This window comes from Mus caroli, chromosome X, assembly GCF_900094665.2.
Source record: "Mus caroli chromosome X, CAROLI_EIJ_v1.1, whole genome shotgun sequence".
Classification (NCBI taxonomy): domain Eukaryota; kingdom Metazoa; phylum Chordata; class Mammalia; order Rodentia; family Muridae; genus Mus; species Mus caroli.
Window position 1 is genome coordinate 127,439,930 of NC_034589.1, and position 18,154 is coordinate 127,458,083.

Genomic DNA, 18,154 nt, shown 5'->3' on the forward strand with positions numbered 1-18,154 from the left:
ATTCCCAGGTCAATTAATGTTAGTATTTACTTTCCTTCATCATCAAATGTTGTTTCCTGGGCAGTGAATACCATGTTATGCTCACAATCAAATATAATCCAAAATGCAGCTCAGTGGCTTTAGCTTCTAATTTAAATTTAGAGAATATTGAGTAAAGGGCCCCTCTTTGAGAAAGACAAGGTTTTAGAAAAAGGTAGCATAAGATCACTGTGGTAGTTGGAAACATCTTTTCTAGATGCATACTAATTGGAAGGCAATTTTGTCTCTAGTCCATTAAACACTGCCATGGATTAAAGCAAGTGAATTATAGATGATGGATTCTTTCTTCTGATTTTAACGTTGACCTCAGTAAAGCCAGTCAATTTCTTTCTGGCCTTGTTCTAAACCTTAATAACCCATTCAGTTGATTTCAGACTGGAATCTCAGAGTAAGCAAAGATACAAACATTTTCACCATTGTATTTTTGGTTCCAAATAGGTACTTAACCTGTGGGATGACTAGTAGGAAAAGCTAAAGAAAGGAATAAAATGTCAACAAAATTGGATGTTCTCAGCCACCATTGTACTGAGCACAGGGTCCCTAATGGAGGAGCTAGAGAAAGGACCAAAGGAGCTGAAGGGGTTTGCTTCCCCATAGGAGGAACAACAATATGAACTAACCAGTACCCCCAGAGCTCCCAGGGACTAAACCACCAAACAAAGAGTACACAAGGAGGGACTCAAGGCTCCAGCAGCATATGTAGCAGAGGATGGCCTTGTGGGACATCCATGGGAGGAGAGGCCCTTGTCCTTGTGAAGGCTTGATGTTCCAGTATAGGGGAATGCCAGGGCCAAGAAGAGGGAGTGGGTGGGTTGGTGACCAGAGGGAGGGGGAGGGAATGGGCAGATGCAGAGACACAGGAGTATGTACTCACATGCACATTCATATGCATACATGCTCAGAGGTGGGAAAGAAACATAATTTTGTTATCAAAATAGGACATTGTGTTTTCGTACATTTCAGCGGGGAAACCTCATAAATGCTAACAATATCCTTGGATTCGTTTTCTTTTCTTAAATTAATTTACTATCAGTTTAACTGTTTTGCTGTTCTGGGACCAGAACACATGGGCCCTTGTACATGATAAGAAGGAATTTTCAGCTGAGTTAGATCTACAGCCAGTATTTGCCTTCTTAATTACTTTGGAAAGATGGCATGAACTGTAAGATACTTTAAATGAGACATTCCCCATTTAAAAATTGTGAGTCTGCCCTTTATCTCCCCATGAAAATAAAACAGACTTGATTACATAGAGAAAGTGACATTTTTACTAAGAAAATTCTTAAATATAGCTTACAGCCTAAGGTATTATCCCTCCGTGCTCTGTGTGTCCTGTCACTAACTGATTAAACTGCAGCATGTAGTTCAGGACACTCTCCCCAGTGCACAGAAGAGATGTGTGCTCTGACTGTGAATTCCCTTCATGGTAAATGAATAAACCTCTTGAAATGGACAAACTTGCCGGGTGGTGGTGGTGCATGCATTTAATACCAGCACTTGGGAGGCAGAGCCAGGCGGATTTCTGAGTTCGAGGCCAGCCTGGTTTACAGAGTGAGTTCCAGGACAGCCAGGGCTATACAGAGAAACCCTGTCTCGGAAAAAAAACAAAAACAAAAAAAAAAAATAGAAAGGGACAAACTTGCATGCATAAAGCCCAATGGGAAATTGACAAGCTTTTATGTTGACCTAATGACTACCCTCTTCCCCTTTTCATCTTATCTCGTAAAAGCCAAATCTAAGTGTGATCCTGGAGAAGAAAGGATGATCTCTGTTTATGGTAGCAGCAAGAGGAAGAGGAGTGTTTTAACAACTTCCTGAGAATGAAATATATAAAATTCATGTCATTCTGGCTGATGTTACCCAATTTACACATTCCTATGGTATCTATATAGACACAAACGCAACATAGTAGGCTTAATTGGTATGCTAAAGGCAAAGATCCTGTTGTAGCCACTGGAAAATTCTACTTTAAAATAAGTTCATGTGTACTTCAAGTTTCAAACCAAGTAAGGCAAGTGTGAGGTTTTGGGAAAGAAAAGCTAACTCAAAACCAGGGAAGGGGACTAGCTCCAGTACGCATGACAACCAGATGTGGGCCTGAAGAGTCTCAGAGTTCTGCACATGATAGATAGATAGATAGATAGATAGATAGATAGATAGATAGATAGAGATAGACAGATATAGATAGATAGATATGTATATGTATATAGATAGATAGATATAGATATCTTTAATCATGTTTTACAGTCCAGTCATTATCTTCCTCCTAGTCCACCCTCCAACAGTTCCTGATCCCATTCCTTCTCCCCCATCTTCAAGAGGATGCCCCCTCCCCTACACTCCACCCTGCCAAGCTGACCCAGTCCCTGGGTCCTCAAGTCTCTTGAGGTGCATATTCTCTCACTGAGGCCAAACCAGGCAGTCCTCTGCTATATATGTGTCAGGGGCCTTGTACCAGCTAGTGTATGCTGCCTGGTTGGTGGCTCAGTGTCTGAGAAATCCTGGGACACATGATATTTTTAAAAAGTGTGGAACTAGATGCTCAGATATCCTGCAATTCTTGAAAATCCATCAACTACAGACAGTACTAGAAAAATCTCCTCATTGTTTCAGGAAATTCACACTGAACATAGAGCAATAACTGTGAACTGACAGATATATTCTAGAGATAGTGGATCTGGAAAGCATGCAGATGGAATTAAGATTCATTTAGCTTATAGGTGAACAACTCTGAGGAAAAAGGTAAAAACAGAAAAAAAAAAAAACTTGCCAAGCAAGCAATATGAAAAGAGGCAAGCTTGGAAGTGCTCAGAGGGGATTCCATTATAGTTCTCAGTCCTCAAGATGCTCAGTAAAAAGAATCACAAACACAGACAAAAACAGCCATGTAATTAGAAACCTTACCAAAAAAATGCTGGCTACCATGAGTGCATGAGTGAGTGTGCTTCCACTCACATAGATGAGAAAAGACTCAGTTCACAAAATAGGCATAAGAGAACAATCTGAGAAGCATTAAAAAGAGTTTAAACAGTGTTTAAAGATAAAAACAAATAATATAGAAAAATGTGTCCAAGAAAAATCAATGATGGTTGCTGTGGCCAACATAAAAAAAAAAAATGTCCAGAGATTGGGGATGTCTATACTAAACAGCAAGTTGTTGCCCTCGAGAAATTCTTAGAAAGTCCGTGGTAGAGGAAGATATTCGGATGTATGGAAAATAGAATTCCTTTTCTATTTTCACTCTTGCTTGCAGTTTTCTCATATCTGCTAAGTCAATCTTGGGATCCTTAAAAGCTCTTCGAGGAATAATTATATGGGTTTGAAATGCAAAATAAAATCTCTTATCCATGTCATCGAAGCATGTCAGTCACACAACTGAAAACTCTATGATGCTCTAAAATTCATTTATCATCTTACTTTTAACTTTCTCATTAATATCAATGAAGGCATAGACCAAGACTCATATTTGTTCTTCATTGGTTTTTCATTGCAGAAAGATATTTTATAAATAACAATTCTCCAAAGAAATGAAAGTGTTCAGTGAGAATCTACTGACTATACAACACTCACAATAAAAATATTTCATTTATTCTCATCATTATGTGTCAGTTGGGTTTTCTGTCTTTTATTATCAATAAAGTATTTAATAAATGTATTGTTACATGAATATTTATTTTTAACATGCCAGTTGTTAAATATTTATCAGCAAACTGCTAATGTGTATCTTTGATTTCTGAACAGTGTGTAATAAGATATTGATTCCATCATTCTCCAACTGCTCTACTTTTCTTTCTACCTATTTACAAACACCCACTCCCCATTCCCCATAGGCACAGGAACCCTGCCTTCACTACAGTCATCACAAACTTCTTTGTATTTTAATTTCCTTATGTGAAAATCACATTTGAAATCCCCAAGCTTTGTGGGCTTAGAATCAAGCAGAACAATTGCAATGGTTCAATCTCCAGAAGAGTAGAGATTGGAAGGCAGGGGAGGGAGAAGTCAGGGGATGAGAGGCATGAAAGAAAGGGAAAAGGAGGGAGAAGAGAAGAGAATCTTGGACTTGGGCTCTAATGCTAAAGGCAATTCAGTAGTATATAAATATTTGTGCTACCGCTTTAGACACATTTCTCCTGAGTCCATCGTTATCTTGAATGCATCTATTTCAAGACAAAAATCTAGCAAAGTAATAGTTGCAAAAATAATAAAGCTGGTTATGATTTCTAGATTTTCAAAGTCTCAAGGCAACCTTTCAAATGTTGATTTTCAGAGAGCGCTTTAAGAAACAAAATTGAAGCAATGCTAAGCAAAGGATAAGCAAGCCAGTTCATGTAGTCCACTTTCAAAAACCAAACCAAACCAACAAGAACAAACCGCTTAACTTAGTACTGACAAAGTTCTTTTTATATGATAGACTTTTAAAAGATCAGATGCAAATGTGAATTGACTATTTCTACTAATTAGACACAAAGTTACATAGTGACTTTCAAACTCTCTGGAGACAAAACAATACAGTAGCTAACAGATGCTACTCCTAGCTACGATTTGTCACATAGGGTGGGTGTCACAGATACCTAGAGAAATTCCATTTAAAATCAATTTCCCATCAATCCAGAGAGCCTTCTCATGCCTCTTAGAAGAGGAGTATCTCCTCTCTAGCACATACTCAACATAACTATTTGATAAAAGATCCCTAGGGAACTCTCCTTTGAATGTGGCAGATGATGGCTGAACAGTTTTACTGTTTCAGGCCATCAACATAGGATTAAGGATATTTACCAAGCACAGTAAAAAATAAACTTCTGAAATATCTATCTCTTGTGTTTATTTAACAAGGATCTTTCTGATGGGAAGAGAAGAGTTACAAGATAAATTGCCAGTACTTTGGATGCAGTGTCAAGGGAAAGGGCAGACACTGTAATATTTTGCTGGACCACTTCAAGAAGCCCCCTTTTTACACACTGCAATAATTTTCTTCATTAAAATCTTGCCAGTAATAGGCACCTACACATTATTTAAAAAGACATTTTAATATACATTTTCAACATAGCGAAAAAGAAAAATAACCAATATATATTTGTATAGTGGAAGTTTCAGTGATTAGAATCCCTAAAAATAAAGCTTATCACAATCTGTTAATTTTTCTGTGATCTGGTTTATTGTTCCTTCAATGTCATGAGAGTGAAAGGCAGAAAAATATAGGAAAGTGAAACCTGTTCAGGTTTAGAAAACTTAAAATCTTTTCAGGTAAATTATATATATTCTAAATACAAGAAAAAATACAACATTTCAAGAAAATGTTGAAAATATATTGTTCTACAGATGCTCATAAATAAAAAAAACACAAGATTGACATGATCAAAATGAAAATATCTCTGTCTCAAGACAGTTTTCAGACTCCTCCTGAAATTTAATTTCTTCATAGAAATTAAAAAACACTCAGAAAGCAAAAAAATATATATATATCTCAACTGTGATGATGTATCTGAGATCATGAAGTACTTTCATATTCATTTGTCTTCTTTGAGATCCTCAAAATTATTACTATCTTCCAATCTCATTATATACACAAGAAATTTTTTAACATAGAGTATTAGTTCACAGGCAATGGTCATGACTGATCTAGGCATAAGAGTTAAATGTCTTGATTTTACTCCAGTGTACTTTCTATAATGCATACTTTTATATAACTTCAGATGAACATGTATCAATCATATTGTGTAGATTATTGACTTTAACAGATTGGACAACGGTTGCAGGATTTTCCCTGTCCAATTACATTAGGGCAGCAAGAGGCCTGTGATTGGACAAGGAAAATGGAGGCAGTGCTAAGAGTGGCAGAGACAGAGATCATAGAAGGGAGAGAGGAGAATGGAGGCAGACATGCACCACCATGGCTGGAACCAGCCACAGGTAGTTATGATATCATATGGTTAGAATAATTGGAATAAAACTTTTATCATTATCAATTGGTTCTGAAATTAATGTATTGGCATCTCATAAATTATGATTAATATAATTGTGATACATAAATCTGATTGGTTAACTATAAGCTTTAAGAATTTTAATTCTACCAGGTAATTGGGTGTTGTGATGGCTGACCATGGGGTGTGTGAGGTAGTGAGAAGAACTTGGGGGAGAGGTTCCTGACAGACAGTTGGCAAGCAGAGAGATCACTCAGTTGAGATCACCCGACTGGAGTTCTGTGGCCAGCCAGTATCAGCTCTAGCTCTGGAACATGCTGATTCCATTTTTTAAAATATTTCCCACAACAGACATCTACAGAAGAATACAAAGATCCAGGATCTGAAATTTGAGATGGGAAATGTTAATATTTTAATAAAATAAATACTTGTCAATATATCTATTTTGGGGTCTAAACCCAACCTATCTCCAAGTGTCTGTCTTGTACTCCACTATGTCTTCATATGGACTCTAGCTCCTACTCAGCTGCTCATTTCTGAAAGTGATCCTCAAAGAAAGCCATTTTCTAGCTGTGGTGATGAAAGATAGTAGGATTCAGAAAGTAGTAACTAGAGCATGAAAGTGATGGATAAATTTTAGGGAGAATGTTATATAAAGTTATATGGAACAGATAGAGGATGGGAGCTCCACAAGGACAATATTCTGAAGTGGTTTTGTCTAATGCTCCAAACAATGGCAAAATGTACTCTCTGGAGACAATTTTATTTTGGTATATACTTATGAACTGAGGGATTCATGTGTCAAATGTCAGTGTTGTATTGCCTATCTCATTCTCCCAATACCTGTTTACTTTGCAAGAAAAGAAACACATAAAATTAATTATAGGAAAGTAATAAATGCCTGTTTATATGATGATAAATTTATAGCTAAAATATACATAACAAGGTACTAAAACCTTGCCTAGAATTATTTAAGCACAGTAAACTATTGTTGTTTAAAGAATATGGAATATGTGGCAAGACTGAGTTTTGCCTTTAGATATCATTTATACTTATATTAAGTTTTGGTTATTTAATTTAATTTTTTTTTTACTTATTCACTTTACATCCTGCTCATTGCCCGAACCAGTCACCCCTCCTACAATACTTCCTCCATTCCCCTCTTCTCTTTTCCTTTGAGTAGATGGGCCCGCCCTCTGGGTATCCTCTGTCCCCCAAACCTGGCACTTGAAGTATCTGCAAGGCTAGGCTCTTCCTTTTACACTGAGACCAGAGAAGGCAGCCCAGCGAGAACATATCCCACATACAGGCAACAGCTTTCGGGACAGCCCCTGCTCCACTTTTTCAGAACCCACATGAAGGTCAAGCAGCATATCTGCTACATATGAGCAGGGAAGCATAGGTGAAGCCCCTGTATGTTCTTTAGTTGGTTGTTCCAACTCTGAGAGCCTCAAGGGTCCAAGTTAGTTGACTTTGTTGGTCTTCCTGTGGAGTTCCTATCCCCTTTGGGATCCACAATCTTTCTTCCTATTCTTCCATAGCTCCGTTCACTGTGGGTCACTGTATCTGTCTGAGTCAGCTGCTGAGTGGAGCCTCTCAGAGGACAATATGATCCTGTCTGTAAGCATAACAGAGTATCATTAATAAGGTTAGGAACTGGTGCTTGCCCACGGGATGGATCTTAAATTGGGCCAGTTACTGATTGGCCATTCCCTCAGTCTCTGCTCCATCCCTTGTACCTGCATTTCTTATAGACAGGATAAATTTGGGACCAAAAGTTTTGTTGTGGGATGGTGTTCCTATCACTCCACTGGGGTTTCTTTTGGATGCAGGAGGTGGCCTCTTCAGGTACCATATTCCCAACTTAGTGAGTCACAGATAAGTTCACCCCCATTGATTCTTGGGCACCTCTCTTATATTTGTGATTCAAATTTTGAATTTTAATTTATAAATTAAGATCCTCCATAGAGGCAGAACCAGTGTGAAGATAAATCATTTATTAAGAGGGTTAATGCATTTGATTACAGAAATTGAGACAGACTACAGCAAGCTTTTGCAAGATTTAAAAACAAACAAACAAACAAACAAAACAGTAACAAGTCTTAAAAATTAGAGCTAGGGAAGCTTGCAGTACATCTCTTGGTACAAAAGTTGAAGATGCAGGAGTGCTTGAGTATATTGGTGGCTATTCCCAGAGCAGGTGAACTTTAGTCTTAGTATCTAAAACCAGGGGAAGAAGAGTGTCTAGAGTCTATGAGAGTGAGCATGAATTTTCCAGTAGTGAATGTTGTTTTCCATTAGTGAGTGTTGTGCCAGTTCAAGTAACAGACAAAACAGCTTAATAGAGTAAAATTTTATTTAGGTTTATACTTTCATAAAGTTTAATTCCTGGTAGCTTAACATCATGCACTTGGGCAGAAACAGTGGAGACAGAAGGTCTCCAATGAAAAAGTCCTTCTTTTGTTTCTTGAATATAAATAGAAGGGGGTACACAAAGGGGGAAAGGGTATCTTAGAGATCAAAGGAACCTTATTCCAATAGGCTTCACAACACACCCTTCACCAAACTCCAAAGTTGCAATCATAAAACTAATCCATTCAGGTTCAAGTGATTGTTTCAGAGCCCTTATAATATAGTTTTCTGAGTTGAAGGGGTTTACAACCCCATAGGAAGAACAACAGTATCAACCAACCAGACCCACCAGAAATCCCAGGGACTAAGCCATCAACAAAGAAGTACACATGGCTCCAGCTACATATGTAGCAGAGGATGGCCTTGTCATGCATCAATGGAAGGAGAGATCCTTGTTCCTGTGCTCGATAGATGCCCCAGTCAAGGGGAATCGAGGGTGGGGAGGTGGGAGTGGGTGGGTGAGTGGAGGAACATCCTCATAGAGGCAGGATGTGATAGGGTGTTTCGAAAGGGAGGGAAACCAGGAAAGGGGATAACATTTGAAATGTAAATAAAATATCCAATTAAAAAAAAAAGAAAGAAATGCCACTGGGAACACAGGCAGAGGTCTGCTTAACTAATCCCTGAGATATTTCTTAGTCTGATTAAGTTGATAACCAAGATTAACCGTCATTGGGCTGGGGAGATAGCTCAGTGCGTAAATTGCTCACTATACAAGCAAGAGGACCTAGTTCATATTGCCTCCACCAATAAAAACCTGGGCATGGCAGCATGTCCCAATTTTAATCCTGGCATTGACAGTGAGAAGCAGGTTCCAGAGACTCACTTGCCATCTGAAAGAACACACTTCAGAGGAGACTCTGTTTCAAAAATTTAGAAAGGGATAGAAGAAGCCACCTGATGTTGACCCCTGACTTGTGAGCACGCACACACACACACACACACACACACACACACACACAAATGTACATCCAGACACAAATGCATGCCTTTCCATACACCAGAGGTGTAGAAAGGAGAGAAAACACAGAGATGTATAGTCACCCTCTTGCTTTTTAATTCCACCTGGGCACTCACCAACTCAGTCCTTCACTTCTGGAAAGATCTCATGAATGTTATGAGAAATAATAATGACCAACTGTTGAGGTATTCCGTAATCCTCACAACAATTTTTGGTTTAGTCAACACCGAAATTTAAAAATCATTCTGTATCATTTTTCTTAAAGTAGATTATAATAGGAAGAAACAAACTAAAGCTTATACAATCTTAATAGCAAGTAGTCTATTGTTGGTATGTTTTCACACTTTCAAGAACTAAATTATGCTCTTAAATAATTTTAATTTTTAAAAGCAAGCCCATGTAAGGAATACTCTCAAAAAGGAAAAATAATTAGGCATGATTTTCATTCTTTAATTTGGGTTCTTGGGAGAGGTACAGTATCATTAAAATGTTATAAAGTGATAATTTATTTACTTTTTCAGTTTTAATATTAGCTTAAATTTTTATATGATTTCCCAAAAGTCCTCATAATAACTTTTTTCTCACATGCAAGAACTGTTGAAAAATAGGCCACCTCTGAGTTTGCCTATGTATGTTAACTGGCCATCCTTGTCTCTCAATAAAAAAAGGGAAGGCATTTTCTAATTTATAATTTTTTCGCTTTCTCAGGTAAACCTCTGAACATCCCTTGCAAAGCTTTCTTTGGATTCAGTGGGGAGTCTGGACCAATGATCTACTGGATGAAAGGCGAGAAGTTTATTGAAGAACTGGCAGGTCACATTAGAGAAGGTGAAATAAGGTACAGGAGTCAGCTTGTTGATTTTTATTTGCTGTCTTTGTGATTGATCAATAAACCATGCTCATTGAAACTACCAACCATTCCATTCTCTAATATCTGATATGTTGGAAAGACCAAGAGTTAAACCTTCTTTTAAAATGCACATTGGCAAAAAAGGCTTATTTGCAAGTGTCTAATAGTCTTTTTTGAGGTTCTTGGAAGATGCCATCAAAAATCTAATGATCCCCTCAAAGCTGTTGAAGCAGATTTCATCATGTTTCCAAGCTTAGGTCACTGTTTCTATGCCAGTAATTAGCAAGGCTTTAAACTTTGCAGGTGACATCTCAGTTTGCTGGGCAAATCTCTATTTACTACTTGGGGATCAAACAACCTTTGTATGTCATAACTGTAAAGCTGTAGCAGTAGTAGTAGTAGAAATCTGATACTTGGCCAAAATGACTGTTGATTCTCAAAGTTTATTTTCTGAAAGATACTGAACTTTCTGTGTAACACTTCCTTCAATGTTTCTACTTTTTCTATTATTGTTATACCATCTTGGTGTGTAGCTATCAGTTCAGTTCATTTGCTTTGTCTTTTTAGACTAACCGTATCTTTTATTTTTGAGATTATAATATAATTACATCATTTCACCTTCCCTTTCCTGCATCCAAATCCTCCCAAAACCACTCCTTGCTCTCCTTCAAATCCATGGCCTCTACTTTTCAGTAATTCTTTCTCAATTTATCTATGCACATGTACATATATATTCCTAAATACATAAATATAACCTGCTCATTTTGTATAATGTTACTTGTATGTACATTTTCAGGGCTGGACATTTCGTATTGGATAACTAAGTGCTGTGTTCTTCCCTGAGGGACTGTTTCTCTCGTTCTCAGCACCCTTTGTCACTTGTAGCCCTTTGTGTAGGACTAGGCCCTCCTGGGCTTTCCCCCATCCACTTTATCATGTTTATTGTTGTTATCCTTGGTCATCTCCTGTTTGGGGAGTCATATTGGTGAAACTTTATGGGTGTAACTTCTGAAACCCTTAGGAGATACAATCTCACAGCAAACTCTGTTTCCACGTCTCTTAATAATCTTTCCACCTTGTCTTCTACACTGTTCCCCAAACCTTAGTTGGGTAAGTTATTTTGTAGATTTATCTTCTGATTGGTTCTGCTACTCCGTAATCATTTTTGTCTGTTGCAAAGAGAAGTTTCTTTGGTTCATGACAAGGACTGTGCTTACTTATCTTTGGTTATAAAGACAAATATTCATAACACAGTTAGGAGTTGGGCTGGTGTCTTAGGGTTTCATTGCTATGCAGAGACATCATAACCAAGGTAAGTCTTATAAAGAACAACATTTAATTGGGGTGGGCTTACAGGCTCAGACTTCTAGGCCATTATCCTCATGACAGGAAGCAAGGCAATGGGCAGGCAGACATAGTGCTAGAGTGCTGAGAGTTCTACATCTAGATCTGAAAGCAACCAGGAAGACAGATTGTCTTTTGCGGGAAGCCAGGAGGATCTCTCTTCTGCACAAGGTGGAGCTTGAACATAGGAACTCTCCAAGGCCTGCCTACACAATGACACATTTCCTCCAAGGCCATACTTATTCCAATAAGGCCACACCTCCTAAGAGTGCCACTAATCATGGGCCTAGAATATTTAAATCACTACACACAAATATTGAAATCATTTGTGCAATAAAAATACATGCATTCTTTCAGTCTGGTATATAATGGATACTGATAGGTGTAGGCACACTTTTCCTTTATTCTCATTAAGAATCATGCAGTAGGAATCAATATAATTTTTCAAAGAACTTGTGTTAATATGTACTTTCATGTATTTGTTTTCTGAGACAGAGTTTGGTTTTGTTGTACAGACTGGTCTTAGAATTCCTGGAATCAAGGGATCCTCCCACTACAGTCAAACCAAATAGATAAAACTATAGGCATGTGTGCATCGTGATTGACTCAAGTTTTCTTGAGTATATATTATAGCACTGTGCATAAAAAGCATGCTATATAATATTTAACAAAATTGATATTGTTATGGTTTGTATATGCTCGGCCCAGGGAGTGGCACTATTAGAAGGTGTGGCCCTGTTGGAGTAGGTGTATCACTGTGGGTGTGGGCTTTAAGACCCTCATCCTAGCTACCTGGAAGTCAGTATTCTGCTAGCAGCATTCAGATGAAGAGCAGAACTCTTAGCTCCTCCTGTACCATGCCTGCCTGAATGCTGTCATGTTCCCTCCTTGATTATACTGGACTGATACTCTGAACATGTAAGCCAGTCCAAATAAATTTTATTCTTATAAGAGAGGCTTGGTCATGATGTCTGTTCACAGCAGTAAAACCCTAAGTCAAATATGATCTTTAATTACCCCTTTGACAGTCAATGTTCATGTGTATACTCAATAATTCTAACCTATAGATCATTTTAGGGCCCATAATTTCTAAAACCATCTTTGAAATTAGTGCATTTCTAGGAAAAATAGTGTAGGAACATGTACTTGACGTTGTCAGGTATCACAGAGATAAAAACCATGTGACCCCATTTCATATTCCTTAGGATAGTTTAAATAAAAAATATGAGCTACACGTTATGTTGGTGAAGATGTAGAAAAATTGAGAACCTCATGTCCTGATGATACAAATATAAAATAGTACAATAACTTTGAATAGCAATCTGTTAAATCCTTAAATGCTTAAACATAGTATACTAGATGGTGCAGCACTACAACTTCTAGGTATTTACGCAACACAAATCAAAGCATATATCCACATAAGAATATGCATAGTAATGATGGTAGCAACATTCTCACACGTAAAAAGTGGAAGAAATCTAAATGTCTATCAAGTATGGGATAGAAAGATAAAATGTGGTATACCTACACAGTGGAATATTATATTTTGTAAGAAAGTTAGAAGTACTGGCATGTACTAATATCATGAACAGTCCTGAAAACATCTGTAAAAATAAGCTGGTGGCAAAAGAGCACATATTGTGTAATTTCATTTGTAAGAAATTTCTAGAGATGGAAAAGTCTACAGAGTTGTAAAATTGATTCCTGACTGTCTAAGGCTGGTGTGGACAGATGCTGTAAGTAGTGCTTAGAGTCATATTGTATAGGTGCTACATTTTGCAAGTGTTGCCAAATCCAACTTTATACACTTTCAAGTGTTCAGTTCCATGGGGTTTTTGTAACTTCCTAATACTGTAAAACCACTACCATTATCTACTGCAAGTATTTTTTCAAGACTCCAAAATAAAATCCTGGACCTCATAGACTAGGGCTTCTTTTTGACAAAATGAAAGTATTCTAGAGAGCCCTGGAGAGATGGCTCAGTGGTTAAGAGAACTGGCTGCTCTTTCAGAGGTCCCAGGATCAACTAGAAGCACATACATGACAGCAACCAAATATCTGTGACTCCAATTCCAGGTGATCCAGCACCTTAACATAGACATACAATCCAGCAAAGCATCAATAACCATTAAATAAATAAATACATATATCTATACATAAATCATGATTGCCCCATATTAAACATTATAAAACAATGAAATATAGACCTTCAATGGGAAAATCATCTTTATTTGAATTTTATCTCAATAAAGCCATTTGAAGAGTATTTCGAAGTATGGTATTCTACAGCTAAGGCTAGCATTGAATTCCTGATCCTTCCTAGTGCTGATACTTTCAGTCATGGACTACCCCAACAGGGTTTTTGATAAAGCTATTTTCATTATGTCATTTTCTAGGTTTTATTTTTATCATCTCTTTGAGAATTATCTACAATGTGTTTTCATCCTACTTTCCCGCCAACTCCTCTCTTAGTTGCCCCCTTTTCCTACCCACCAAACTCTGTGTCCTCTACAAGGTCTTTCATTTTGATTGTGTTGGTGGCCTAGCATAGCATACTTGTACAGAAAACAGTGATTCACACATCTAAAGTCCTTAAACTTGAGGCTTTCTGTTAGTAAAATTATATTAATAAACTTTAGTGATTTATTTGTAGCATATATAATTGAACTTACTTTATGTCATTTTATAATAATCAAGCTTAAAATTATTATCACTATATCTACTTTAGAGTGTACCACTATTCACTTCTTTTCGGAGTAAGAAACTATCCATCAAAAGGACATGTGTTAAATATATTTGTACTTACTTTAGTTCCTAATTGCATTTCTTTTATCCAAAAGCTCTGAGTTTGTTTTCTTCAGCAAGAATAGCAATTATATGAACCCAAAGTAATTACCTCCCCTTTCTAGGATATGACTCAGTGGATTTTTAAAAATAAACAGTTTTTGCATGGTACTGGTATAGCNACAGACAAGTAGACCAATGGAACAGAATTGAAGACCAAGAGATGAACCCACACACCTATGGTCACTTGACCTTTGACAAGGGAGCTAAAACCATCCAGTGGAAAAAAGACAGCATTTTCAACAAATGGTGCTGGGATAACTGGCGGTTATCATGTAGAAGAATGCAAATTGATCCATTCATATCTCCTTGTACTAAGGTCAAATCTAAGTGGATTAAGGAAGTCCACATAAAACCAGAGACACTGAAACTTATAGAGGAGAAAGTAGGGAAAAGCCTCGAAGATATGGGTACAGGGGAAAAATTCCTGAATAGAACAACAATGGCTTGTGCTGTAAGATCAAGAATCGATAAATGGGACCTCATAAAATTGCAAAGTTTCTGCAAGGCAAAAGACACCGTCAATAAGACAAAAAGACCACCAACAGATTGGGAAAGGATCTTTACCTATCCTAAATCAGATAGGGGACTAATATCCAATATATATAAAGAACTCAAGAAGGTGGACTCCAGAAAATCAAATAACCCCATTAAAAAATGGGGCTCAGAGCTGAATAAAGAATTCTCACCTGAGGAATACAGAATGGCAGAGAAGCACCTGAAAAAATGTTCAACATCCTTAATCATGAGGGAAATGCAAATCAAAACAACCCTGAGATTCCACCTCACACCAGTCAGAATGGCTAAGATCAAAAATTCAGGTGACAGCAGATGCTGGCCAGGATGTAGAGAAAGAGGAACACTCCTCCACTGTTGGTGGAATTGCAAGCTTGTAAAACCACTCTGGAAATCAGTCTGGNGGTTCCTCAGAAAATTGGACATAGTACTACCGGAGGATCCAGCAACACCTCTCCTGGGCATATATCCAGAAGATGTTCCAACTGGTAAGAAGGACACATGCTCCACTATGTTCAATAGCAGCCTTATTCATAATAGCCAGAAGCAGGAAAGAACCCAGATGCCCCTAAACAGAGGAATGGATACAGAAAATGTGGTACATTTACACAATGGAGTACTACTCAGCTATTAAAAAGAATGAATTTATGAAATTCCTAGGTAAATGGATGGACCTGGAGGGCATCATCCTGAGTGAGGTAACCCAATCACAAAGGAACTCACACAATATGTACTCACTGATAAGTGGATATTAGCCCAGAAACTTAGGATACCCAAGATATAAGATACAATTTGCTAAACACATGAAACTCAAGAAGAATGAAGACCAAAGTGTGGACACTTTGCCCCTTCTTAGAATTGGGAACAAAACACCCATGGAAGGAGTTACAGAGACAAAGTTTGGAGCTGTGAATAAAGGATGGACCATCTAGAGACTGCCATATCTTGGGATCCATCCCATAATCAGCTTCCAAACGCTGACACCATTGCATACACTAGCAAGATTTTGCTGAAAGGACCCAGATATAGCTGTCTCTTGTGAGACTATGCCGGGGCCTAGCAAACACAGAAGTGGATGCTCACAGTCAGTTATTGGATGGTTCACAGAGCTCCCAATGGAGAAGCTAGAGAAAATACCCAAGGAGCTAAAGGGATCTGCAACCCCATAGGTGGAACAACATTATGAAGTAACCAGTACCCCGGAGCTCTTGACTCTAGCTGCATTTGTATCAAAAGATGGCCTAGTCAGCCATCACTGGAAAGAGAGGCCCATTGGACATGCAAACTTTATATGCCCCAGTACAGGGGAACCCCAGGGCTAAAAAGTGGGAGTGGGTGGGTAGGGGAGTTGGGGGGGGATAGGGTATGGGAGACTTTTGGGATAGCACTGGAAATGTAAATGAGGAAAATACCTAATAAAAAATATAAAAAAAAAACAGTTTTATCGGGTTATAATTGACAGGCAATAAACAACACACAATTTAAGGTTTACAATCCATACAAGCTGATTGATGTATGCATATGCTTGCAAAACCCTTGCCATAAAGAACTTATCACCCCTTGTTTCCTGGCGCCCCTTTGAAATCCTTTCCACAACACTAATCTCCTTGTCACTATAAATCCATCCACATTTTGTAATTTTATATAAACAGAATAATAAAGCAGATATGCTGTGTGTTTGGATTATTTTATTTGGCAAGTCGATTAGGCATGGGTTATGTGCATAAATAGCTCTTTCTCTTATTACCAATAAGTACTGCTATGTCAAGATATCATATAAGAGTTTGACTGTTCACTTATCTGTTGCTTGTATTGGAGTTGTGTCTGATTTGGAATCAGTAAAGATGATATGAACTTTAATATACAGATGTCCATAAGCAACTATACTTCATTTTTGCTTAGTTAAATATCTAGATATGAAGTAGGCAAATTATATATATAAAGTATACATTTATATTTTCACTTAATTTTGAAATATTTTAAACTATATTTCAGTGCAACTTACGGAAAATTTATTTTTAATTGTTCATCTTCATATCTGACACTCATTTAGTATTTTTCAGTATGGTATTCATTGAATCAAAGAGCAAAAACATTAAGGCTAAGAATGTCTTCTTAATTTGCAGAGTAATGTAGCTTTGATGCAAATGTTAGCATCTAGGCTTATTGTTACAAACCACTCTACATACCAGGCTGGGAATATTTTTTAAGGACACACAGATATATACAGAAATATTAAAATCATATAAATTATGTTTCAAAACATATTTAAACATGAAATAAATAAACCAGAAAATGTACAAAAGTTTATATGGTATATAATTATTAGTATTGATTACATTGTTAAAATACCCATGTATTTAATATATTTTAAAATGCATATTACTTTGAATTTTATACCACCTCTACTTTGGGTTTTCTAGATTTGACTCACAATGAAAAGTAATATGCAACAGACAAATGAAATTTTTGGAAAATAGTAAATGGACTCACAGTTGCTAATAGTACAGAGAGCTGGGGAGGGTTCAACAAATGACAAGCACATTCCAATATTTGAACCAAAATCTGTCATGGTTTCTGCCCGTTTTTGTCTGCATCCTACTGTGCTATCACTATCCCTTAAAACACCTGTGTGAGAAAGTTCAATGCTGCTGTGAAAGTTGTTTTGATGTAGTAGTAGTAGTAGTTAGTAGTAGTAGTAGTAGTAGTTGTTGTTGTTGTTGTTGTTGTAGACAAAACCAAGTCATAGCTGGGCAGTGGTAGCACATGTCTTTAATACCAGCATTCTAGAGGTAGAGGCAGGCAGGTGTCTGTGAGTTCGAGGCCAGCCTGGTCTAAAAGAGAGTTCCAGGATAGCCAGGGCTGTTACACAGAGAAACCCTGTCTCAAAAAAACAACAAACAAACAAACAACAACAAAACCTGGTTATAGTTGGCCAGGCCCATTAACCTCATCTGTGTACAGTTACTATAGAAATATTGCAAATTATGAGTCATTTTTCTGCATTTTGAGATATAAATCTATTATACAAAATTATTTTCCTAATGACATGGGAGCCACCTTTTTGTGCTTTTAACAGAGTCTCTCTATGCAGTTTTGGCTGTCCTGGATTTCTGTGTGATTACGCTGTGTTGAACTCACAGAACTCCTCCTGCTTCTGCCTCCTACATGCCTGAATTAATGGTGAGAACATCCACACTTTTATTGTCCTCTCTTTTTAGGGAGGAGGATAGAATTTCAACATTTTCCTTCCCCTTTCCTCCC

General features: G+C 37.4%; 1 protein-coding gene across 1 annotated transcript in view; it reads left to right on the plus strand.

Annotated features, from left to right (window-relative positions):
• Positions 1-18,154, plus strand: part of Il1rapl2 (interleukin 1 receptor accessory protein like 2) — a 1,226,021-nt gene that overhangs the window by 1,160,032 nt on the left and 47,835 nt on the right. The window contains exon 7 of the mRNA XM_021152978.1: positions 10,045-10,174. Coding sequence (XP_021008637.1) covers positions 10,045-10,174 — 130 coding nt within the window. The remainder of the gene's footprint in view (positions 1-10,044; positions 10,175-18,154) is intronic.